General features: G+C 43.6%; 1 protein-coding gene across 2 annotated transcripts in view; it reads left to right on the forward strand.

The window, feature by feature from the left end:
• Positions 1-25797, forward strand: part of LOC139467809 (nonsense-mediated mRNA decay factor SMG5-like) — an 86884-nt gene that overhangs the window by 10223 nt on the left and 50864 nt on the right. The window contains exons 7-20 of one of the 2 annotated variants that reach the window (XM_071249346.1): positions 381-459; positions 863-994; positions 1828-1899; positions 4009-4211; positions 6598-6741; positions 8439-8578; positions 8909-9014; positions 9964-10365; positions 11302-11409; positions 11794-11863; positions 12669-12798; positions 13248-13323; positions 21079-21272; positions 22824-22976. In XM_071249346.1, the coding sequence (XP_071105447.1) occupies positions 381-459; positions 863-994; positions 1828-1899; positions 4009-4211; positions 6598-6741; positions 8439-8578; positions 8909-9014; positions 9964-10365; positions 11302-11409; positions 11794-11863; positions 12669-12798; positions 13248-13323; positions 21079-21272; positions 22824-22976 (2009 nt within the window). The remainder of the gene's footprint in view (positions 1-380; positions 460-862; positions 995-1827; positions 1900-4008; positions 4212-6597; positions 6742-8438; positions 8579-8908; positions 9015-9963; positions 10366-11301; positions 11410-11793; positions 11864-12668; positions 12799-13247; positions 13324-21078; positions 21273-22823; positions 22977-25797) is intronic. The other variant, XM_071249427.1, reaches the window with a different exon arrangement.

Consider the following 25797-nt stretch of genomic DNA (forward strand, 5'->3'; position numbering starts at 1 on the left):
TAGGTGACAGCGATTGGCAACTGGAAGCCAGGAATTAACTGTTGATATTATTAATATCAAAAGAAACTCGGGTGAGATTCTCCATGTTTCAGGGGCGATCGGGTAGCCTAGTGGTTAAAGCCTTCGCTCGTCACGCCGAAGACCTGGGTTCGATTCCAGACATGGGTACAATGTGTGAAGCCCATTTCTGGTGTCCCCCGCCGTGATATTGCTGGAATATTGCTAAAAACGGCGTAAAACCATACTCACTCACTCACTCACTCCATGTTTCAGTGGATGAACGTGATATGACTAGGAATGGCAGGATGTTTATGAATCAAGACTGTCGTACCTTATGCATAACATAACTGTCCAGTGATGAAAGGTTGTGTTATTTGCAGGTATGCCCCACAACCAGCTGGGGACTTTGTCTGCTTCCCGCTACTACAGCTGTGAGGCTGCCTATCATTATATTAGATGGTAGGTACTCTGTAGTGAACCTATGGACAGAATAGGTCAAAATTTGTATTGTGTTTCCCTTGCTTGGTCATTCAATTTTGAATGGAAAAGTCTTTCGTGAAAATATTGCAATGTATTGTTTGATAAATATATTGCAGTACACCTGTAATATTGTTCAGTTCTATTTAATATAATACATATACAAAATTATTGGAACTTGTTCAGACATGTTAAACTATTAACAAAATGCAAAACCAGTTTTTAATTTAAACACTATTTCCAAAAGGTTAGCCTATGTCTTAAAGGATACTCTCAATTTTGAAGGATATGTTAGTTAGATAATGTGTACATGTTGCTGTTACTACCAAGTTTGTTAAATGTAAATAAAATCAGATATATGCAGTGCTTTCAATATCTGTGACAGTATGTCGACAGAGAAGTCGTTTGAAGGAGCCCATGGTAACTTGCAGCGACTGTTTGAGAAGAACCACAAGAGGTACCTGGAACTGGGGCAGATTCAGCAGCAGCATCGTGACCTCACACCAGACAAACAACAGTGAGTTATGCAGCCTACCATTTAGGCCTGTTGCCAGACAAATGACCGCCTCCGTGGTCTTGTGTTGAGAGTCGAAGGTTGATGGTTCCATCCCCAGCCATTTAATACCAAAAGACCATAAAAGATAGAACTTATTGGTGTCCTCTCAGTTTGAAAAACAGGGATATACAGCGATCAACGTGTCCCGTCTGATGTCCGTTTTCCGTTTCTAGAGCAGAACTAAACCATTGAATATTTCTTGTTGAAACTTGCTACACAGATCAATCTAGTGGCGAATTGTATCAAATCACTTGAGCAACTTGTTTAAAAAACATCAAAAGATGTGAACAACATCTGTCGACGCCTAGTTGGCGGTACACATGCTTTGCAAATCCTTCAGTCGACCAAAACCTGCGCGTTGAAGTCCATGTTGTTTAAGAATTGGATGTCTAGTTCATTACTCGATTTTGATTGGACTATGCATACACTCATTAGTCCAGCCAAATTGTAACTCCGTAATTCCAGCCAAGTTGGTCAAGGGTTGAAACTAGACTTTTATTAGTCAGTTAATGCCCTTGCCTCAGGAAAATGTATGTGACCTGGCTGATTGTGACACATGTCATTATACATTGCTCATGCTATCAACCACTGATTTGCTTACAGGCTGCCATGACAGTGACACAGCTGGAATATTGCAGACAGAAAACAACTTTCACAACACTATTTACTTTTCAATGTCTTGTTAGTGTCATGGTTATTTGTATGTCCTCTATGTTCATTCGCCTTTATAAGAAGTTATCAAATTGTCACATTAAAGTAATAGTTTTTAAAGAGTAATTTATTACCAATTCCAGACCACAAAACATCCGGCAGTTCTTTGTCCGCTTCCTGTACCTGCTGGATGTCTTGTATGATACAGAGAAGAGGTGAGTGCACCCAGCCTGCTAGCCAGTAGCAATTACATGCCTGGAAGTGTTCCATTCCTTCATCACCGTTTCGTACTGATTAGGCTTCTTAGTTTGTCAGTACCTGTAGTCATGGGTTTCACCAAAGTTGTAAATATCTATAATCTGCATCACGTCAGGCTTTCGTCTCACTGTGTGAGTAGGTTCTTTAACATGTTGATAAACTTAGAATGTATTCATTGACCAGCAAACCCTGGGGATTCCACGAGAATGCCCCAGACATTTGGAAGGAAATGCCCCAGACATTTGGAAGGAAATGCCCCAGGCATTCGGAAGGAAATGCCCAAGCTTTAATTGAAATGTAGGACCAAGGGTTTACAGTTGAAGTTTATAAACTGGCCCCTTAATCTAATGTTGATTTTTGATTGGTTAAAAGTCACAATTCTCACATGAACATTCCATGAGTGAATCGAACCAACTGCACACATTGTGGTTTGTTTTGTTACCCTTTGTTTTCCCACTGAGCACTGGGGCAGGTGATGAGAGAGTGTCCAATCTTACGTCATGACTTCAGTTGTATGCATGCTGCACATGGTCTTTCTCTCACACGCTTTCTTCAATTTCCTTTTACACCGCAATACACTGTATTGTTTCACAATAAGGTATCACAATGTCTTCTTATTCCTTCAGGAATTTCTAGCATTTAGACAGTTTATAAGTTGGATAAGACCTCCTCCTTGACATTCTCAGTCAAGACCTCTTTTTTATCCTTTACATAAAAAATGTGTGATAGAACCAAATACTGTTCATAGTAGCCTCACTCACTCTCTCTCACACACACAAACACACACACACACACACACACACACACACACACACACACACACACACACACACACACACACACACACACACACACACACACACACACACACACAGAGCTTCGGGGATCCTGGTGTATTCTGTCAATGTACTTGACAGCATGGATGGTTTTTCATGCTGTCAACCACTGGTGTGCCTATACTGACAGCAGCCATGATAAAGCTGGAATATTGTTGATGGTTCAGACCTGTATGATTTGCTTGGTCTGAACAAAGCTTGATGATAGACCCCTCCAGTATTTATCTTGTTTATATAGTAACACTCTGCCATTATTTCCGTGTCTGAATTATGCCACCAATGCTACTTAAAGTAACTTAGAATTTACTGCCTGAATGAATATGACGACAATCTCATTAAAATCAGATCTAAGTTCTCGCTGCCGCTAAACAAAGATCTGAGGACATCCCTTTACGGGTCACGTCAGACCGACCTTGCGCGAACTTTGACCGACCAATGGAATGTCCAATCAGAAGGCAGCTTTCTTGTGCTTTACGGCACTAATTTCAAATTGGGGACTGCGCTTCGAAACATATTTTGACAAACTCTCGATTAAAAATATGAAACCTGAACAAAAGAAAATTCTGGAATCGCTAATAGATGGTCTAGATTGTATGGATTCAGTCGTTAAACCCGTAACTATCGTGCGGAATACCCCGTGTTAAAGTTTTTGAGGATGCATGATTAGAAATCACATTCTGACTGTCACTTTCATGATCTGGTAAGCGACGCTCTGATTGGTCGGATGAAAGGTCGTTCTGACGTGACCCCTACCATGCCTACTGGGATGTCCTCAGATCTTTGTTTAGCGATAGCGAGAACTAAGATTTAATTTTAATGAGATTGAATATGACGGATGACCTGTCTAATGTGAATTTTCTTTTCCTTTTTTCTATGGCTTAGGGACCCATGAATATCTAGGGTACAATAGGTCTTCACAAACTATGCTTGCCGTAAAAGGCGAATGTTGCTTGTCATAAGAAGCGACTAACAGGATTGGGTGGTCAGGCTGGCTGACTTGGTGGATGTATTTCATTGTATATCAATTGCATGGATCGATGCTCATAATATCAACCACTGGATTGTCTGGTCCAGACTCGATTATTTAAAGACCGCCGTCATATAGCTGGAATATTGCTAAGTGTGGCATTTAACAGCAAACAAACAAACAATATTTGGGCTTAGGAGTAGAACTGTTGTCAGAAACAGCAGTTGAACATTGAATATTCCTCATCCCTGTCTATGTTCCAGCAACGACACAACTTTGATGCAGTCTGCATGTCAGGCCACGCTTCACGACTTCAACCTATGCATGTTCTATGAACCCAGCTCAATGGCAGAGAACTATGAGAAAGCTGACCCTGCCATGGACGACCCCCATTACCTGGATGATGACATTGTCTTCAAGATCGTCATCATGTGTCTCAGCACCATCCATCTCCTGCAGAGGAAATGTAAGTGTGTCAATGTAGTAGTAACTCTGCAGAGGAAATGTAAGTGTGTCAACGTAGTAGTAACTCTGCAGAGGAAATGTAAGTGTGTCAACGTAGTAGTAACTCTGCAGAGGAAATGTAAGTGTGTCAACGTAGTAATAACTCTGCAGAGGAAATGTAAGTGTGTCAACGTAGTAGTAACTCTGCAGAGGAAATGTAAGTGTGTCAACGTAGTAGTAACTCTGCAGAGGAATGGTTTTGAATCAGGTAAACATGGTGAACAGCTTTGAGTTGATTTCTTTGATATTGCATAGGCATGACTAGGTAATTTCCTCTTAGGTTAACAGTGTGGACGTATCTCAGTCGGTTTGCTTGTCAGGTAAATTTGCCTTCAGTCTAACACTGTGGTCGTAGTTCAGTTCCTTAGTTTGTCAGGTAAATTTGTACTAAGTTAAACAGTTTGGATGTAGCTCTGTCAGTTGGATTGTCTGGTAAATTTGCACTGAGCTTAGCAGTGTGGTCAAAGCTCAGTCAGTTAGTTTGTAAAGAAACATTTGCACTAAGCTAAACTGTGTGGATGAAGCTCAGTCAGTTAGTTTGTAAGGTAAATGTGGCACTAAGCTAAACTGAAAATTTGCACTCAGATTATCAGTGTGGTCATAGCTCAGTTGGTTAGTTTCTTGGGTAAATTTGCACTAGACAGTGCGTAGTTCAGTTGGTTTGTTTGTTGGGTAAATTTGCACGAGACAGTGCTAGTTCAGTTGGTTTGTTGGGTAAATTTGCACTAAACAGTGCGTAGTTCAGTTGGTTTGTTGGGTAAATTTGCACTAGACAGTGCGTAGTTCAGCTGGTTTGTTTGTTGGGTAAATTTGCACTAGACAGTACGTAGTTCAGTTGGTTTGTTTGTTGGGTACATTTGCACTAGACAGTGCGTAGTTCAGTTGGTTTGTTTGTTGGGTACATTTGCACTAGACAGTGCTTAGTTCAGTTGGTTTGTTTGTTGGGTAAATTTGCACTAAGCTAAAGTGTGTGGTCGTAGCTCAGTCAGTTAGCTTGTCGGGCTAACACTCCAAATTTTGCGAGTTCGAGTCTGTGTGGATTTTCACAAAACCTGGTACCTTTTTTTAGTGACATGAGACCTACAGCAGAGATTGCCCTCCCAAGAAGTTGACTGGTACTGATCTCTAAAGGTCCTCCTATCATGCTTATGACAAAAAGGCACCCAGTACACCCTGTACTATTGTGGTCATGTTGACGGTCACTGATGATGATTGGCAATGGTCAGCCACATTGAATGGTTACCTTGGTCGCCAGTCTGTCTGCTCCATGCCTGCATCAACAGAAGTTTAACTGTCTTCCTGTGTCAAGTATCGAAGTCTTCTCAGTCCAGATGGTAGTTGCATTAATATGAACGAATAGTGTTAGCAAGTCTTGTGTGCAACCCACACGTCACAGTGATTCAGCTTTGGTCATTAAGAATAAGTCGATGGGTGAACCTGAACGGTAAACTTGATTCCTGAGAGTTTCTAGGGCTTAGGTCCTGCCCCTTACTGAAGCTGCTTGGTGTGGTGTCTCCTTGTGACTCTGTTCAAAATATGCCTCTGTTCACCAAGCAGTCAATGGGTACCCGGTAGAAAGAGATGGTGATGTCACTGTTGAACTCAAAGGCAGTATGGGTTGTATACTCCCCAAGGGAGTTGAGAATAAAATTTGAGTGCATTGACCGTGGTAATAATACTGAGCTGCAATCCAAGTTGGAAGTCAAGTGCTTTATATATACAATATGTTATTTTGTTATTATACTAGGATAATAGTGTCATGATTTCTTTTACAGTCCATTGGTCAGTTCTGTGTTCTTGTTATTAATCACGAAGTAGAAATAATAGTTTCAATATTCAGTTTGTGTATATGGAATATGTATATGTATGTTCTGAACGTCCAAACAGAGTTAAACATAATTTCCGACCAATATGCTCTTGGGTCTGGTCACATAACCCCTTTTGGAAACCATACCATGTGCTATAGATATATGGAAAGCTCTTGGAAATGTGCATAAATCAAACCACCACCCCAAAATAAGAACCACTAAAATGCTGACTGTATAGACATTTGTAGAAAAGTCAAACTTTCCTGCGTTTTTAACTATCAGTTACCCCTTAAATAGGCGGATGCAGAGGGGGGTCCAGGGGGGCTGCCCTCCCTCCAACTTTTCAAATGTATTATGTTGTGGGCAGTTAAAGTATCTGAGTGAATTATAGTCCGGAAAGAGCAGTCCATGAGAATTAATCTCAATAAAGACAAAGAAAGTCTGTGCACATACTTTTAAGCTGGCCGAAGTGTGTGGCTATGAAACTGACAAGTATGTTTATTTGATTGATTCAGTACATTGTGTCATCTCCTCATATAGGCTCACCTCAATTGACAGCCGCCATTGCCTTTCTTCTTGCGCTGTTCTCCCACATACTGAACCATGTGACCAACAGACTACAGGGGGCGCTGTATGAGAAAGAACACCCAAATAAGCTGTTAGAGTCACACAAGTCTATAGCAGGTAGGTAGTTGTCTCTATTCAGCGCTGTGTTTCGTGTGTGGGAGTTGAAATGATGTTTGTAGATCAGTCCAAACAGGTACTGTGAACAGATGACGATAAAGTCAATGTTGTTTCACTCCACTGTCAGATATAACATGGTATAACCCTGTGGCCTGTAAATAATGAGGTGAAGTGAGATGAAATTGGGTTTAACGTCGCGTCCAAGATTGTTGCACTTTTATAGCGACGTGCATTCACGTGTATGTGTGTGTGTGGCTGCTTGTACTAGTCCGGACTGATGCCGATTTATAGAGCTAGCTCACTGAGATACCATGGAGATACCCCACTGAGACACAGTATACTGACTCCGAGTCGACCAGTCCTTGTTTTAGCTCCAGAGCATGTATAGATAAAATATTCATCCCCCATTCCACTCTCCTCCCCTGCTAAGCTCTAGCAGCCATTGCTCATCCCCTTTTCAACCCTAGGAATTGAAGATATTCCAGGGTGCCTTCAAAATCAAGGGTTTCTTTTTAACTATTTTGATTTGAACCTTATGCATATCTTTATATCAGGGACTTTATATTAGTTCAACAAGTGTTTTGAGCAATAACACATTCTGTCGTAGACATGTGATCAACTAAGTAGCTGAATCTCATCTCTCGATCCAATTTCAATTTCATCTTGCAACAAACAATACATTGTTTAGGACCAATTCTAACATGGCTCTTGGTGTAAACAGATGATTGCACACGAATCCCTGTTAATTTGGATTGTATTTCAATTTCATCTTGCAACAAACAATACATTGTTTAGGACCAATTCTAACATGGCTCTTGGTGTAAACAGATGATTGCACACGAATCCCTGTTAATTTGGATTGTATTTCAATTTCATCTTGCAACAAACAATACATTGTTTAGGACCAATTCTAACATGGCTCTTGGTGTAGACAGATGATTGCACACGAATCCCTGTTAATTTGGATTGTACTGTTCTAAATTTCAAAAGAAAGGATTTGCAGGAACAGAGTAATTTCACTTTGTGTAGGAATGCTCAAGCTCCTTCTCAGCACGTGACACCTTCATTTTATCCCTGGTAACATCCCTGCCATCAGGGCCTGTGAAGATCCGGGGTAGAATAGGTGTTCAGCAACCCATGCTTGCCGTAAAAGGTGACTTTGCTTGTCGTTAAGAGTCGACTTATGAGATTGGGTGGTCAGGCTCGCTGACTTCGTTGATGCATGTCATTGTATCTCAATTGCGTGGATCGATGCTCATGATATTTATCACTAGATTGTCTGGTCCAGACTCGATTATTTACAGACCGCCATCATATAGCTGGAATATTGCTGAGTGCGACATTAAACAACAAACCAACCAACCAGCCCTGCCATCAGTGTGGACATGGCCATTTCACATGTTACAAGAGTCTAGAAATTTGACGGGCTTACTGTTTCCCATATGATTTTATGTTTTGATCGTATGGTCAGATTTGTTTGAGAATGCAGACCAACTTCCCCCTTACTTTCTTACTGTACCAATTACAAGAACACAATAACATGTATCTTTGTAACGGTATATCAGTGGGCGAACACTAGAAAACAGGCTTAAGTCTGGACTAGAACAAGCAGTTGCACACAAACATGCCTAGGTACAATAATCGTGATGTAATGTTAGACACCCAATGTAACTGTGTGGTCACTACTGTCCCTACAGCTCTCCCCCATGATGACCACAACTACTCGTCCACCTCGGACACGGAGCGGGATGAAATGTCCAGTCATGATGCTGACCACAGGAACAACAGTGTCGACAAAAGCAATATGCTGACTCAGGACGAAGGCAATAAACCAAAGGTATGAGTTCTTACAGATCAGTGTTATGGAGGACTGCCGGTATATTTATATGGTCTTGTGAATCTTACATGTATATACATCATGAGCAGGCAAGTACAGGGAAAATCTAAGTGCAACCAGACACGCTGTCCATATGCATAGTTTAGAATATTTCATAGAATAAATTTGTACATTATTAGGTACGCAAAGAACACTCTGACAAGTGCCAACAGTACAGAATGGTTCCTGGGTCATGCCGTTACTAACATAAGCCAAAAACTGTTAGACAATCCTTTTTTGCAAACATTATTATCTCATATTTATAAAAGAAGGAAAATCTTCTGATTTCAGAAACAGAAGCAATCACGACTCCGCAACTTGCGGCGACGTAGACGACGTCACCATAGCGATAGTAGTGACATGTCAGACTTGTCGGAAGATTCTGATCTCAGTGAAGGTGAGCATTAGTGTCAATCATGAAGTTTCTGAGTGTTGACAATTTTACTTCTTTTGTGTAGTTTCGTGCACAATTTCTTTAGGAGAAACACTGATTTGATTTGTAATGTAAGCACTGAATGATTGGAAATATTTGGAAAAGATACAAATACATCCAAAACCAACATTCATGCACTCACCAAAGCTGTGGGGCAGCCATTGGTTCAAGTTCACTCATCACCGGGAGACATGGGTACAATATGTGAAGGCCATGATTCCGTCAAATACCCTACCTCTGTTACATCACAGCCATTTCTTTTTTTAACTGCAAATCAGACTAACAAGTCTTTAGATTATCAACAGACTTCATCTTCACTGCTAACACATCTAATAGTTGTGAGGATAACCCTTTTCTTGGCAAGAAAATCAAACTGGGCATGATCAAGGCAGGAAGCAACTCAATAATGTTTGATTTCTGGTTTCCCTGCTGTGATATTGCGGGAATACTGCTGAAAGCGGCGTAAAACACCACTCACTCAGGCATCTAAGCCACTGTGCATTTAGATATATAGAATACTAAGCGTGTTCCTGCGTAATACCAATTGTATGAAATGAGTGAATAGTTTTGGTATCTGTCGTACTATTACTTTATGGAATGGGGCCCTGCACCACAAAGTTTACAAACACATCACAATACCCTATGACATAATATTTTAAATTTTGTTGCAAGATACATCAGCGGGTTTTCAATATCTGTTAGTGACACTAGTTCTTGCAGTGCATCAGCCCGCACATTGGTATTAAACTCTGTGTAATACGAGCTTGTTGTTTTTCCAGTGGTATAGATGCGAGTAATAAAAAGAATTGTAATGCCCACAAAATAGTCAAATAGAATTTGATAAGTGTTCTGCTTAAAAAAACCTCAGTGACACGGTAGATTTAGCATCCTTAGATCTCTGTGTCGTCGACAGGTGGTGAGCACATGGAAGATGATATTGTCTCTGAAGATTCTGATGATGATCTAGCCACATACTTTGACAATGATTCCGACTCAGATCTCTCTGATTCCTTGATGGAAAGTCAGGAGCTCAAAACTGGCTTTGCATCATCACATGGCAACAATCAATCCAAGTTACGATTGAGTTCAGGGTCGTCTGTGAAAATGGCCCAAGAGAATGGCAATTGGTCGGATCTGATGGAAAATCAGAATCTGGTGACATTGTCGTCTGAGTTGTTCTCCTCGTCCATGACCTTCCTGGGGCAGGACCTCAATCTGGACCTACTCAACACCAAACAGTACCAGGCAGACATTGCAGCCTACGAGAACTGTAAGGATGTCATACAAGGCAAGAAGGATGTTCCAGTTCCACCAGGTAGGTTGAGCATTGTGGTTGACATTTCTGTCTCTGCTACTTCGAATATATCAGAGTTTTCTTGATACACTTATCAAAGATACAATTCATATTTTGATAGTAAAGTCAGTCGCTTTCATTGTCTAGTGGTTAGAGCATCTGCTCAGAGAGTGGAAAGTAAGTGGTTCGATACAAAACATGTTGAAAGATGGTACCGTGCCTGGTGCTTGGTATTAAGGGGATAAAACAAAGACTGATCGGCTTGGAGTCAGTATACTATGAGTGGGGTATCGATGTTAAGCTGCAGCATCATTTCTCAGTGGGCTAGCTTTATTAACCAGGCATAACTTCAGACTAGTACAACAGCACACAAGCTGTCAGAATATGTCATCTAGACATCTGTGTTCTCCAGTAGTATCACTACTTGACTGATATCTGTTGACTGCCTGACTTCTTGACTGTTGTCTATTGACTACCGGTATTTGACTGCTTGACTGTTGTCTATTGACTACCGGTATTTGACTGCTTGACTGTTGTCTATTGACTACCGGTATTTGACTGCTTGACTGTTGTCTATTGACTACCGGTATTTGACTGCTTGACTGTTGTCTATTGACTATTTGACTGCTTGACTGTTGTCTGTTGTCTGTTAACCGCCTGACTACCTGACTAATGTCTGTTTACTACTTGACTGATGTCTGTTGACTGCTTAATTGATGTCTGTTTACTACTTGACTGATGTCTATTGACTACCTGACTAATGTCTGTTGACTGCTTGATTGATGTCTATTGACTACCTGACTAATGTCTGTTTACTACTTGACTGATGTCTATTGACTACCTGACTAATGTCTGTTGACTGCTTGATTGATGTCTATTGACTACCTGACTAATGTCTGTTTACTACTTGACTGATGTCTGTTGACTACCTGACTGATGTCTGTTGACTGTCTGCAGGTTTCCTGTCATCCATGGAGGCGCACCATGTGGCAGACATCACCAACAAGCTGGTCAACTTCCAGATCGAGACTGACACAGAAGTCAGTGCATGTCCTACAGACACAGGTACAGCATTCTTGCTGAATAGTCGGACATGTTATTTTATGAAACCTTCAGCTCGGTACATATAAACAATAAAAGACATTTCACTTGGTGTTTGTATCTCACCTGTCTGGAACTCAAGTAAGTTTATGTCGTGAGACATAAAAACAAGAAAAGACAGTAATACAATCTACATGAGATAAACTAAAAATGTCCATTAGCCATAAAATATAAAAATGTGTACCGGCAGCCTATACTTGACACCAGTCACCATGGTAACATTGGGTAGGCATGTTGTCAGTTGTAATGTCAGGACTGCAATAATGATTATTAAGTAACACAAGAAGTAGTCATTCTATTGAAGCTTGATTCATTGGCTTTTATGTCATCAACTTGATTGTGTTTCAGATCCATCTGGACTCACTGAGACTGAGATGGAGGCAGATGACGATAATTCCTGTGATAGCTACAACGACAAGTAAGATTTTCTAATTGTGCCCCCATAGGGAATTTAGTTGCAAATAGCTCCCCAGTTACCCCAGCTTGTCATAAGAGACAACTTTGGTGAGGATTTTGTGATTGCAAAGTATGACCTGGCTGTTTGTGTTTCATCATACCCTGAGAGTATTTATTGGTGCTCATGCTATCAACCACCGGTTTGCTTGCCCCAGATGGGATTATTTACAGCCTGTAGCCTTAAATGATATTCACTCACCAGATTTTGCTAGATATATGTCTAGCTTTGTCCCCATACCAATTATACATCAAGCTTGAGAAATATTGAAATTCAAGTATTTAGTAATTTCCGCTCTTTCAATATGTATCTTCAATATTTTGTATTGAAGCAATGAAAGCGGTGCTTGGCTCCAAGTTATGCTCATTGCACATTTAATGACTACATTTCAATGCTCCAAGCTTATCTATTATGAATAACTGATTCCGTAGTCGAGTGGATAGAGTGTCCGGCCATGTTCTTGTTACCCCACCTGGCGCTCAGCATTAAGGGGATGAAACAAGGACTCAAATAGTTGGAGTCACTATACTGTGTCTGAGTTGGGTATCCATGTTAAAACTGTGGCATGGTATCTTCGTGGGCTTGAGCACAATAAAATATTGAAATTAAAGTATTTAGTAATTTCCGCTCTTTCAATATGTATCTTCAATATTTTGTATTGAAGCAATGAAAGTGGTGCTTGGCTCCAAGTTACCTCTTTAATGGATGATCTGTGATAAGTGGCTAGACCAGTCTGTGGATGCTGTGAGTTGAACATTGTGTGCGTCAGGGCGGAGGCTGAACGGCTGAGACTGCAGCGGGTGATCGAGGTTATCCAGACGGAGGGTCTGCTGTCCACTGTCAAGGTGATGTGTGACTGGATGCAGTGCCATTCAACCATCATCAACACATGTGCTCAGGTACAGTGCTCTGGATTCTACGTCTCTCTGGACTTTTGCTAACTAGATTAGCAAAGTAATGTTCTAAATGTGTATTTAGATCACCTGGTCCTCATTCCTCAATGTTATCTTAGTACTACAACTTTTATAACACACAACGTAGACTTATAATAGGGCTAAGACTCAGCACAAAGACTGCTTTGTGGAACAAGGTGAAGCATGGTCCTTTCGTTGTCCCTCAGTTTAAATAAACTGGGAGCAAACCTCAAAGTCAAACCTGAGGTACCTTAATTCTGAACACTGCCCTTACAGTATGGGACATTGCTCATAATATCAATCACTGGTTTACTTGTCCCAGACATAATTATTTACAGGTCAACATGATATAGCTTGGGTGATAAATAAGTGGGGTGATAAATAACAAATAGTACTGCAATAAATAATGTATCATGAGACTGATATTTTTTCAGAGCTCCCAGTCGTTGTGGTGTAGACTGTCAGTTCTGCTCAACTTTTTGCCTCAGGAAAAGGAATTGATCAGCCATGGTGAGTGTACTATCAGTTAATATCATTTCTGTTTATGAAACAATTTTCGTCAGGCCGTTAAATGCAGACCTCAGGCTCATAAATGAAAATGCCCTGACAAATAGCATTACAGTTATGCTATTAGTCCTGCACCATGACCGTGGAATATATTTATTTTATGAAAAAAAAATAAGTGTGTATTAAGTGTATTTCCCATCCTACAGGTGAACTACCTCCCGAAAAGTCAGATCATTAATGGCCAATATTATGCTCATCTTCTTAAGCAACTGCTTGACCAAGCAAGGCTGGGTTCCATGCAAAACTCACTGAAGGTGTGTTGATCCATCAGGACAATGCACCTGTGCAGAAGTCTGTTGTTGCCGTGACTGTGACTTTGAACTCTTTGAATCGCCTCCAAGTTGACAAGATTTGGCACTGTCAGATTTCCACCTCTTCCCAAACTTGAAAGAACTGTCTGGCAAGCATTATACAAATCATGATGCCGTCATTTCTGCTGTGGAGGACTTTTTGAACCACCATGAGGAAGCCTTCTATGTCCTTGGGATCCTCTATGTGGACCGTGGAAGGGAGTATGATGAGAATAGTCAGCAACCAACTTACATCACCTCTGTCAATCAGGGCGGTGGGGTAGCCTAGTGGTTTAAGTATTTGCTTGCCATGCCGAAGGCCTGGGTTTGACTCCCCACATGGGTACAATGTGTGAAGCCCATTACTCGTGTCCCCTGCCCTCATATTGCTGGATTGTTGCTTAAAGTGTGTAAAATCGTACTCACTTCCTCACCTCTGTCCATCATAGTTAGGCTCAGAACTTTTCAACCACCCCTCGTATGCAGGAAAAATGTTTTTACTTTATGACATGTTTAATATGAATAAGAATATTATATTGAGATTCTGCCCTCTCAAATCAACCAGACCACATTACACTGCCACACTTTCCTAAAATCTCACAACATAAAGCATTTGACTCATTTCTAATGTGAATAGAAACCTATGATTGTGGGTTTGAATCCCGGTTCGCCCCGATAATGTTTCTAGGTTTGTCAGCACCATACCTGTGCTGGTGGGTTTCACCGAAGTCTGAGACCTGCATCACTTGGGGCTTTCCTCCCACATTAAGCTGACAAGCCGCAATATAACTGGAATACTGTTAAAGGCGGCGTTAAACCCAACTCACTCACACTCACTAATGTGAATAGTGAGGAACTTTGCATTGGCACTATGTTTTCACTGGTGAGCCCAAAGACCCATTCTCTTTCAGATTAAATCCTCCTTGGGGCACTTATTGCATTTTCCTGGTTCAAGAAAATCTACATGACATAGTTGTAACCATTTTCCTTAATAAAATGTTACCACACAAAAAACTTCGTTTTTGTATGATATACGACCACCCTTACGGTGCCTCACCCTCTACGGCGCGTCACGCCAAGGGAAGCAACTCTCACCCAAATCACTTTCCTTTATGTCATTCGACTGACAAGACGTGTGACCATTCTGAGAAAAGTTTCAAAGTACGAAATCGTGACCTGAGACAGCATGACTGACCAAACTGTATGTATGGTACATTTATTACCTTGCAAAGGCGTAATACCTCGCATTGTAAAGTTATAAGGTTGTAATTCTCATAGAAGAAACGCCACGTGTACGGTGCATAAGAATTCAAATGTCCGTAATGGCGTCCATTGTGCGGTTTCACTGTCTGACACATGTAACCCCAAGGCCAACAAAATGGCTTGGGGTTTTGTTATATCATACAGTTTTCAACTGCACGTTTTTTCCTTTATAAAACCCAAGGTGATGTACTAGATTATAACTATACTTACCTTTTTTAAGGGTTTTTTACACCTTAGAGCGTAATACGCCCACTTGGTGTTTTTTTTAAAAAAACAAAACAAATTATACTACGGACAATGGCTATTAGTATCGCGCTACAGTCGCATTATACATTACGCCTTTGCTTCTGTTTTCACAATTGTTAAAAGCACGTATCTTCCGATCTTTATCGCACTGATACACTTTTCCCGCCCAACCCAACAAGATTTACGGTCTTTTTACAGACCTTCAAACTTTGTACGGGATGCGGGATTAACGTCCCACCCCAAGACCAACATGCATTTTGCCTAAAGTGCTTGGTGGAGAACGGACACGATGATCAATCATGCCCCACATGCAAGGCTTTTACGCCCAAGACGATGAAAAGGCGGCATGCCGATCTCCTACACTATAAAAGCCTACTCGAGGCGGGGGTGGACATTCACTCGAAAAAGGCCATTCCCCCCCCCGTCTAAAAAGGGTAAAAATAAACCTAAGGCTAATAAGCCTTCCGCTACGGTCTCCTCCGCTCCCTCTTCGAGGGCCGGGGGTGAAGGCTCTAGGGTTCCCGAGGTCCCCTTAACTGCACCCTCTTCTGCACCGTCTTTAGCAGATATATCTGCTTTGTTTAAGTCGCAGATGGCGTCGATGATGGAGGAGGTCAAGTCCCAGCTCCGAGAGGAGATGCGGGCGGGGCCTTCCTCGTCGTTGGCGCCGGGCGCGGTTTCGAGGTCTTGTGGAATGCCCGGCGTCGGCCGAGGCAGGCCACTCGACCTCGGGGACGACCCGAGACCGGGCTTTGGCTCCGGCTCGAGGTCGCTCCCCAGTGAAGGGGTGGCGAGCGCTGGCTCGTTCACTACCTCCGCACCTTTATCCCTAGCGGGGTCAGACGCCTTCTCCGAGGCCGAGGCTCCAGCTAGCGGATTTATGGCCCAGAGCCAGGTGGGTTCTCTTGAACCCCCGGCACCTCGGGACCGGGACTCGGCTTCGGGCCGGGGGCAGCCCGGGGATGCGAAGACCCAGGCCTTCGGGTGTCCTTTTCCTGCCTCGTCCGCTCACTCTCTTGAGGACGAGTCGACTACGGTCGGCTCGGAATCGAGAGAGGAGGAGTGGATGGAGGAGGGAGGGGATGACTCGGAGGCTTCGGGAATTTTTTCCATCGCATCCTCGTTGAGCCACGTACGGGACAAGATTGTCCAGGTACTGCCTCAGGTGGCTGCGCCTATGCCCGAGTCGGATCCAACTGAGTTCCGCCTTCCGGGGGACGCCTTCGCTCCTAGCAAGGCGCCCCAGGTGCGGCTCCGTATCTTGTCCTCCCTGACACACGAGGTCATCGACCCTCTGCTCTCGGGTGCCCGCAGGAAGTTCGACCTGCCCGAACTTAATAAGCGGTACCCGTTGGCAGAGGACGGTGATTTTGAGGTGCCAGTGGTCGACGAGTGCGTTTGGACTTCTGTCACCCTGGGTGGGTCTTCGACCCCCGCCTTGGCTAAGGCCAAGCAGGGCCGGCGGTTGCCCCCCTTTCCCATGTGCGGCGCGGAGTTGAAGGCGGCTTACGTTTGCTTTGAGGAGCAATACCGTAATGCAGGCCAACAGCTTCGCATAGCCGTACACTCTGCTTATCTGTCGGCTGTACAGAGAGAGCTAGTGGGAGAGGGGCCGGCCGACTCTTCGGAGTTGGCGGTGCAACTGACGGAGGTCCACAGTCATCTCGCGCGGGACGCTATTCATAGCTGTGCTTCGCAGATGATGTGCGCAGTTATGGGCATGCGCAGGCTGTGGATGTCAGTATCCAAGTACTCGACGTCCACACGCCAGGATCTCCTAGCTTTGCCTTATAAGATGGGTTCTACCCTCTTCCCTGGGGCTCAGCAGGTAGTCCGAGAGGCCGCTCAAATGTATGCCTCCATCAAGGACTCTAAGTCCTTGTTGGAAATACCTAGCGTTAAACCGCGTAAGCGGGCCTCTCCGCTTGAATCCTCCCACGCTGACGCGCCGGCTCAGAAGTCCGCACCTACTTGGAAGCAGCCGCTTCCTACAGGTAAGGGCGCCGGGAGGAGCAAGCGAGGCAGGGGCCGGGGCAAGGCAGCTGGTCGAGGCCAGCAGCCTTTTCGCGGGGCCAGGAACCCATCGGGTTCCCATTAGCGCCCGAAGCTCCCCGGGCGGACCCACAGTCGCAAGTTATCGAACTGCCGACAGCCGGGGTCCACTGCCTCAAACCGGTGGAAACATCATCCGCCCCCCTTCTCCGGGATAAAGCACACTCCGGTGCCTGCTACCCGAGAGAAGGCGGAATTCCTCCGTGCCGAGGTCAACGCACTTCTTATGAAGGCGGCGATCGAATCGGTTCCCGTGGGACAGGAAAGCGAGGGCTTCTACTCGACTTATTTCCTAGTCACCAAAAAAGACGGAGGGTTCAGACCTATTCTCAATCTGAGAAGGTTGAACAATCATATAGAGGTACCGTCCTTCCGGATGGAGACACTGCGCTCAGTGATCTCCGCGGTCGAGACAGGAGAATCGCTAACGTCAATAGACCTAAAAGACGCCTATCTCCACGTACCCATACACCCCGAGTTCAAGAAATACCTCAGGTTTTCTTTCGACGGGAGGTGTTATCAGTTCAGGGTTCTACCATTCGGGATCGCCACGGCCCCGAGGGTGTTCACCAAGCTGATGTTGATTCCGGCCCAAATAGCCAGGTCGAAAGGTCGGCTCTGCCACCCATACCTCGACGACTGGTTACTAAGAGCTCTATCGCAATCCCTGAGTCAGATAGCTACACAACAAGTGATAGATATTCTGATCACTCTAGGGTGGATAGTCAATCTCAAGAAGTCAGACCTGAGACCTACTCAGAATCTAGTCTTCCTAGGGGCGAATTTCAACACGGTGAGCGGTCTTGTATCACTGTCACAAGATCGCATTACCAAGGTCAGAAGCGTTACTAACCAGTTCCTTCTGTCCGCAAGTCACACTGCTCGTACATGGCTCCAGTTACTGGGCAACATGACGGCGACAGTGGATGTGGTTTGGCGGGCGCGCCTGAGAATGAGACCCATTCAACAAGCGCTCCGTCGACTTTGGGTGAACTCGGAAAATCTCGAGACTGTTCTCGAGACCCCGCAGTGGCTCATTACACACCTTCAGTGGTGGACCGAGGTCGGGAATCTGTCCCGGGGGCTCCCCCTCGACACTCCCGTTCCGTCTCTCACAGTTCAAACAGACGCGTCACTCTCCGGCTGGGGAGGCGTTCTGAACGATCACACTGCCTCGGGACTATGGTCCCAGCAGGAGATCAAATTGCATATCAATGTGCTAGAACTGAGAGCGGTCAGGTTGGTGTTCCAACGCTTCCTGGATCTGCTTCATGGCCAAGTGGTTCATCTAGAGATGGACAACCAAACGGCGATGACTTACATCCGGAAGCAGGGGGGAACGGTGTCTCCGTCGCTTCTCCAAGAGACGTGGCAGTTCCTCCTATGGTGCGACTCACACGATATCAGGGTGCTACCTGTTTATCTCCCGGGGGTAGACAACGTCCGTGCGGACGCTCTGTCTCGCCGGATCCTCGCTCCTCACGAGTGGAGGCTCGACCCGGGGATATTCGGGATTATCTCCCAATTATACGGGTCGTTCCAGGTGGATCTGTTTGCGTCTGGGGTGAACCACCAGACACCAACGTTCTGCTCCCGAGTCCCCGACCCGAGGTCGGTGGCACCGGACGCCTTCCAGCTAGATTGGACGGACAGAATTCTGTGGGCATTCCCCCCAGTACCTCTGATCCACAAGGTCCTATCTCAGCTCACCACTCAACCTGCGCGACTACTTGTGCTCCTGGCACCTCTTTGGTCGGCGCAGAGTTGGTTTCCAGTAATACTCAGGTTTCTGGCTCAGCCTCCTGTTCTATTACCTTTACGACCGGACGTACTATCCCAGAACGGGGCCCTCCACCCGAATCCCAGGATTCAGTGGGTGGCTTGGCCACTGTCAGGAATCGCCTCCAGAAGAGCGGTATTCCTGCGCGAGTTGCAGACACAATACTGGCTTCGCGGAGGGATTCGACAAACGTTCAGTACGAGGATAGATGGGCCTGCTATGCGCGCTGGTGTGTCGATAGAGGGATTGCAGATCCCTTTTCTGCAGATCTCGTAGCCGTGCTTGAGTTCCTCCAGTCGCGACTAGATGACGGCCTGGCCGCATCAACAGTCCGGGGGTACTCTACAGCTATCGCAGCTTTTCATGTCCCTGTCGACGGGGCACTTCTGGGTGCGCACCCATTAGTGCAGCGCTTTTTAGCAGGTGTGGACAGGATCCGACCGCCGGTACGGCGGATCAGTCCCCCTTGGGACTTGTCAATCATTCTTGATTGGCTGTCCGGTCCTTCCTTTCGGGACCTGTCGTCTCTCTCTCTTCAGCTGTGTAGCTGGAAGACGGCGTTCCTTGTGGCGATAACGTCCGGCAGACGGGTAGGCGACATTCATGCAATGTCAGCCGATCCCGAGTTAACTGTCTTCCACCGGGACAGGGTCAGTATTCGGCTGCCGGATTCTTACCGTCCTAAGGTCGCACACGCCTTCCACGTGACGGCTCCTGTTGAGCTACCTGCTCTTTCACAGTCTTCCTTGTCGGGGACCACTGCAAGACATGCTCATGTCTTGGATGTCCGTAGGACACTCAAGGCCTATATCAGCAGAACTAAGGGTATCCGTAAGGATAATCAACTATTTTGCTGTTATGGCGGTAGGAAGGCTGGCTCACCTGCGAGCAAACAAACTATCTCCAGGTGGATAGTCTCTACTATCTGTACTTCGTACACCCTTCAAGGCAGGGACCCCCCTACCAAGTTGAAGGCTCATTCGGTTAGAGCAGTGGCTACGTCACAAGCGTACGCCGCGGCTCTGCCCATTGAGGAGATCTGCTCCGCGGCTATTTGGAGCCAGCCGAGCACGTTCATCAAACATTACCAACTCGACAAACACTCAAGCGAGCGTGCTCGGTTTGGTCAGTCAGTTCTCCGAACTGGGCAAAGTTCTAATCTCTAGCCGATTGAGCCTTCGAGATTTTAGATCGCCCGGACCGGTTATACAACTGCTCAGTAACGGTCCGGATTATATCTTCTACGGTCGATAAATTATCCGTCCTTACTACTCGATAATACTCGTATTGCACAGCACTCCTCAGATCCTCGGAGACCCTCTGGCCTAGCTCAGCGCGGTTATAGTCTCTCGTGATCAACGCCCCTATATCACTCGTTCAAACAAGTGGGGGGGAGGGTGTTTTGAGTTCTCAAAATATGATCAGCCAAGAATAAAGGCTAATATCATAGCATATGGTCGACCACGCCCTGTCTCCAGCCCCCGCCTCTCGACGGTGGTGCCTCACGATAAGGTTGGTTCCATTTTATTGAACTCTCAGTTTATTCTCTGAATATTCAAAATACGATGTATTTATTACGCTTGTTGCTGACGGATGCCACTTCCTAGATTATCTTTAGGAGTCTGTCTTGATGCAATAAGTGCCCCAAGGAGGATTTAATCTGAAAGAGAATTTTACAAACCTGTAGAGGTTGTGAATTCTCTGATGAAATCCTCCTTGGGGCACGGCCACCCACCTCCCCACATTCCGTCAGCATTAGACATATGGAAAGTGATTTGGGTGAGAGTTGCTTCCCTTGGCGTGACGCGCCGTAGAGGGTGAGGCACCGTAAGGGTGGTCGTATATCATACAAAAACGAAGTTTTTTGTGTGGTAACATTTTATTAAGGAAAATGGTTACAACTATGTCATGTAGATTTTCTTGAACCAGGAAAATGCAATAAGTGCCCCAAGGAGGATTTCATCAGAGAATTCACAACCTCTACAGGTTTGTAAAAATTTCTCCAACTAGAATGAACAGAGGACAGAAGCAGGGTGTTTGTTGTGTATGCAATGGTTGTAGGTGTAGGTTTGTGTTCCACAGATCAGATATGGTCTGATGAACTGAGGATGCGGCTGACGGACAGTAGCACACCAAGCTGGATTCAGTTGTTCCCACTCCGAGAAGACATCAACCTGTCCGGCTTCTCCACCCTGGCCGACATCCAGGCCACCATCGACTTCACCTCCAAACACAGGGGACAGCTCAGTGAGATTCAGGAGGTAAGATCATTCCTGGACACTGTCAAGTATTTCAATGAGTCACTGGCATAGGCCCATATTCCAGCACTTCCCATCAACTTAATCTTGTATGTCTGATGTTGAGAGGTCTTGGTCAGGAGGGCCACATTTCAGTTTTGCTAAGTATCATGGTCTGTATCTTTTCACTATCTTTGATTATGGAAGTAAATTGTTCCTGGGATCACAGAGGCCGGTATCTTTTCACTATCAGTAATTATGGAAGTATATTGTCTCTGGGATCACAGAGTTCTGTATCTTTTCACTGTCAATGATTGTGGAAGTATATTGTCCCTGGGATCACAGAGTTCAGTATCTTTACACTATCAATGATTATGGAAGTGTATTATTCCTGGGATCACAGAGTTCAGTATCTTTTCACTATCAATGATTATGGAAGTGTATTGTTCCTGGGATCACAGAGTTCAGTATCTTTTCACTATCAATGATTATGGAGGTCTATTGTTCCTGAGATCACAGAGTTCTGTATCTTTTCACTATCAGTGATTGTTGAAGTATATTGTCCCTGGGATCACAGAGTTCTCTATCTTTTCACTATCAATGATCGTAGCTCCATACAGCAACACAGACATACAAGCAACATTGGGCTAAGACAGCATTGTGGAACAGGTCCTTGTGTAGGATGCATGGTAAACTGCAATACACTTTTCAAACATTATGTATTGCAATATTTTTTATTAGTGGGTAAAAATATATATATCATCTGTCATTATTATTAGTATCATGTAACCTAAAATCTACACAGAAATTCATTCACAAATGAGGTTTCCCCTACAATTTTATTGACCAAATGGCAGAAACGCAGAAGTGATTTTGCTCTTACATTGTTATTTCCCCTCTAACCATGACTACAAAATGGCGGCAACTGACCATGCTGAGTTTGACATCGTAATATTTACTTTAGATGTTGAAAATATTATCAGTATGTACTAGGGCTGTTACGATTCGCTCGCGTATTCGGTGAATCGAACTGTAACCATTCATGAATTGAATTTGTTATTCATGGCCACAAGAATCGGATATTAATGAATATGCTATCATGTATATTTACATACCCTGTACCTAAAAATATCCATAACAACATATTATATGCATAGATTTCTTTCAATGACAACACTCTAATAATATTTAATTTGATAGTATTGTTTTCACTGGTCATTGTCACATTTGAGCAGATACTAGTACCTGGATAAGTGCAGTATATATAATGTATAATTTATTAATAATTAACAAACCATGTCAAATAAATTATGTTATTGTTTCACTGAATATAATAAATAATAGATAAACTGCTGACTTGTTATGTTATTGTAATTGTGAATTAATATTCGTATTCGTTACCCTATATTTGTGATATGAATCGTATTCGCCTCATAGTGTATTCGTTGCAGCCCTAGTATGTACAATCACTGTCAGTCACTGTCAATATATTGCAATACAACTCTTTGGGAAATACACATCCCTTGCTAGTCAAAGTTATGTTGGTGTGACATTATGCTGAGTGTTTGTTGACAGACATTTCTCCGGATCACCTGCCTGCGTCACTTCGGCCACTTCTTGTCCCAGTCCGACTGTGTGGAGTTCACCTACAACCTGGAACAGGCGATGTTCTTTGGGCCCTCACACACTGACCCCGAGGTCAGTGAGAAGGCAGCTCAGGAGAAGATGGTAAGTGCAATATTGACAGTTGTCCCACTTGCACCTCCATTGGCCATTTGGAGGATTCTGGATTCTGAAATGACGAGCAAATTTGACAGCATGTACTCATTTGATGGTCTATGGCCGTATGTGATCAGTTGTGTTGGTAGAGAGCCTTGTCTTGATTAATCTCAGTCACATTGATCTCAGAGTAGTAGGGTTGGGCCACTGATATCGATAGGGTTTTACTATATTTGGCCAAACACCATAGTCACTGTCATTGATCTGATGTCAAATATTTATCATTGAACTGACAATAATGGACACAGTAGTGTTAAAATTTTTAAAAACTTGTCAATTCTGGTACTTCTTGTACAATTCTTTCCCAATAATTTAGTGGAATTGAACCCGGGTTTTCCTTACTGCTGTAATATGAATAACAGCAATGCACAAGCAGTGAAAGACAAATAGAGTTATCTCCCTTATACCACACAACATGTGCCAACAGCTGTGGGGGCTGGTATAAACTCATGAAAACGTATTGCATTTCACATAATGAGTTTCACAGGCTGTTTCCAGCCCCAGCTATACAGGATGCCCTGACATGCATTACAGTCGATATTTATGCAATGTGCAAACTGGTGCAAGAAATACACTACTGCCTAAAAGTTCATTCCCCTAACACGCGTTGAGAACGCGTGTAACACGCATGTGACACGGGTGCTCAACGGGTTGCACACGGGGTGAGCACCCGTTGGACACGGGTGTGCAACGGGTGTGCGTCGCGTGTGCAACCCGTTGCACACGCGTGTGCCACGCGTGTAACACGGGACCGGGTTCCAGTTGAAGTTGACTAATTTATCAAATGAATAGTGAGATAAAACAAAACAGTGAGATGTGAAATTTGACTTAATGAGCGGCCATTGAGCTGTGCTCACCAGACCGTAAATACAAGGTCGGCCCATCTTAATTAGTGTTCGGTTGCTAGACTTTTATGGCATGAACCATTCCACTAGGGTCCAGTCTAGCCATTGTGGCTAGCCGACAGTAGTGAATTTAGATGCGAGTTTATTGCTAGGGGAACCCCCGTGTTGACACGATTGTCGCGGGTTGGTAAATGTTCGCCATTAATAAAATGATTGTTTGTGGATTGCGAACATATTCATTTGCCCACACGAGTCATTCCATTTGATTGCAAATATAACGTTTTTCGTTCGCCAAATTTATGCTTTAGACAGTACAATTATGATATAGCCGTCACCACTACTAATGTCTCATTATTTCACGTAGGAATATGTCCCATTTCCCCACACCCCACTTTCTGTGTTGTATTTTGAAAGAATAAATAAAAGAAGGTTTTGTGTGGGACACTTTTATACTAATTATAAGAGGATGTTGTAAATGAATATGAACAGCCATGCTGTCTGACAGTTGATAGAATTTGAGATCTTCACAATCACCGGGTGTGACCATGTTGACAGAATCTCGTTAGGGTTTGTGATTTTTACATTTGCCCAATGACCATGGTGAGTATTGCTGGGGATACCAAACGGAACAGTTTATTATTAGAGGTTGTGAGTACCTATACCACGTAGATAGGATATCTTTAGGATTTTAATCCTTCTTTGAGAGGCATTTAGAAGTTGGAGTACTACGTTAGGAGAAGATTTATGGGTGACTTTAATCCTTTCTTTCTCTGTGGGTAATCCTTTCATGTTGATTGGAGTAAGTCACTCAACCAGGTCATGACAGGTCGTGAGTTTACTCACTAACTACTGTGAGCGATTTGGCATGACATCTTTTCTTGTATAAACATAGAAACGATGCTCACTCACTCACTGTTAATCTTCTGCAGTTTGCTGGCAAAGTGGGGATAAACCTCAGTGTCAAAGACGATCAAATTTAGTTCGAATCCTTGTTTATATGTGACATCTCCCAAATGGGGACATTTTCATAAACTTGGCAAGTGATGATGAATTTTAATATTAATATTATTATAGTTTATGAAATTGTTAATAAAACTTTAATAAAATTGTGCTTCACTCTCACGAAAAATATATTGTCTGTGAGTAAATTTATATGTCACGTTACATCGTCATTTTTCAGTGATACTGGGACTACATGAAACATGTCTGGTTTTACATTTCTGATACAGGTGCTTGACTGACTGAGTAGTTCATGATCAATAAGATATGTTTAAATCAGTCTAGTTTGCAACAATAGATGAATAAGTTGATACATTTGGACCGCAGTTACCGATTACCAACTGAGACAGGGAGGAGATATATAACCAAACCTATGATCCTGTTGAGACAGTTGACAGTTAGAACGTTGGATTAAATGACAGTAACTAATTTGAACATTCCCCAGTTATATCATAAAATACATCATAACTCATAACAGTCCGAGAGACAGCTTCCAGACTTATACTAGTATTGAAGGAACAATAGCTTTTGACCGTTTAAAAGTAAACTCACCTTAAGGTGCTTGGCAAGTCAAAACTTACCTCCCTGTATATGTTTTTTAGGTTTGACAGCAACTATGCTTGTAGATTTCATAGATAGACATGATTGGTTAGCTAGATGTTATTACAATAAGCGAAAATGTCTTAAAAGTCCACAGTTTGTTTAAAAGTACAAAAAGTGTGTTATAGATCTATCAACGTTTTCTTTTATTGAACATAATATTTGCACTATATTGCTGTAAGCTGTAAATAATCTAGCCTCCCCTTATACGTAACTTACATATATTTATGTATGACCAGAACAGCAAATAAAGTTCTGGTAGATAGGTACCTCGGAGATTTAACGTGCGCTTTCCGACTTTAGCCTATCTCGCACACGGGGAAGCA

The sequence above is a fragment of the Haliotis cracherodii genome, unplaced genomic scaffold (genome assembly GCF_022045235.1).
Source record: "Haliotis cracherodii isolate W230 unplaced genomic scaffold, xgHalCrac1.p SCAF_1, whole genome shotgun sequence".
NCBI classification, from domain to species: domain Eukaryota; kingdom Metazoa; phylum Mollusca; class Gastropoda; order Lepetellida; family Haliotidae; genus Haliotis; species Haliotis cracherodii.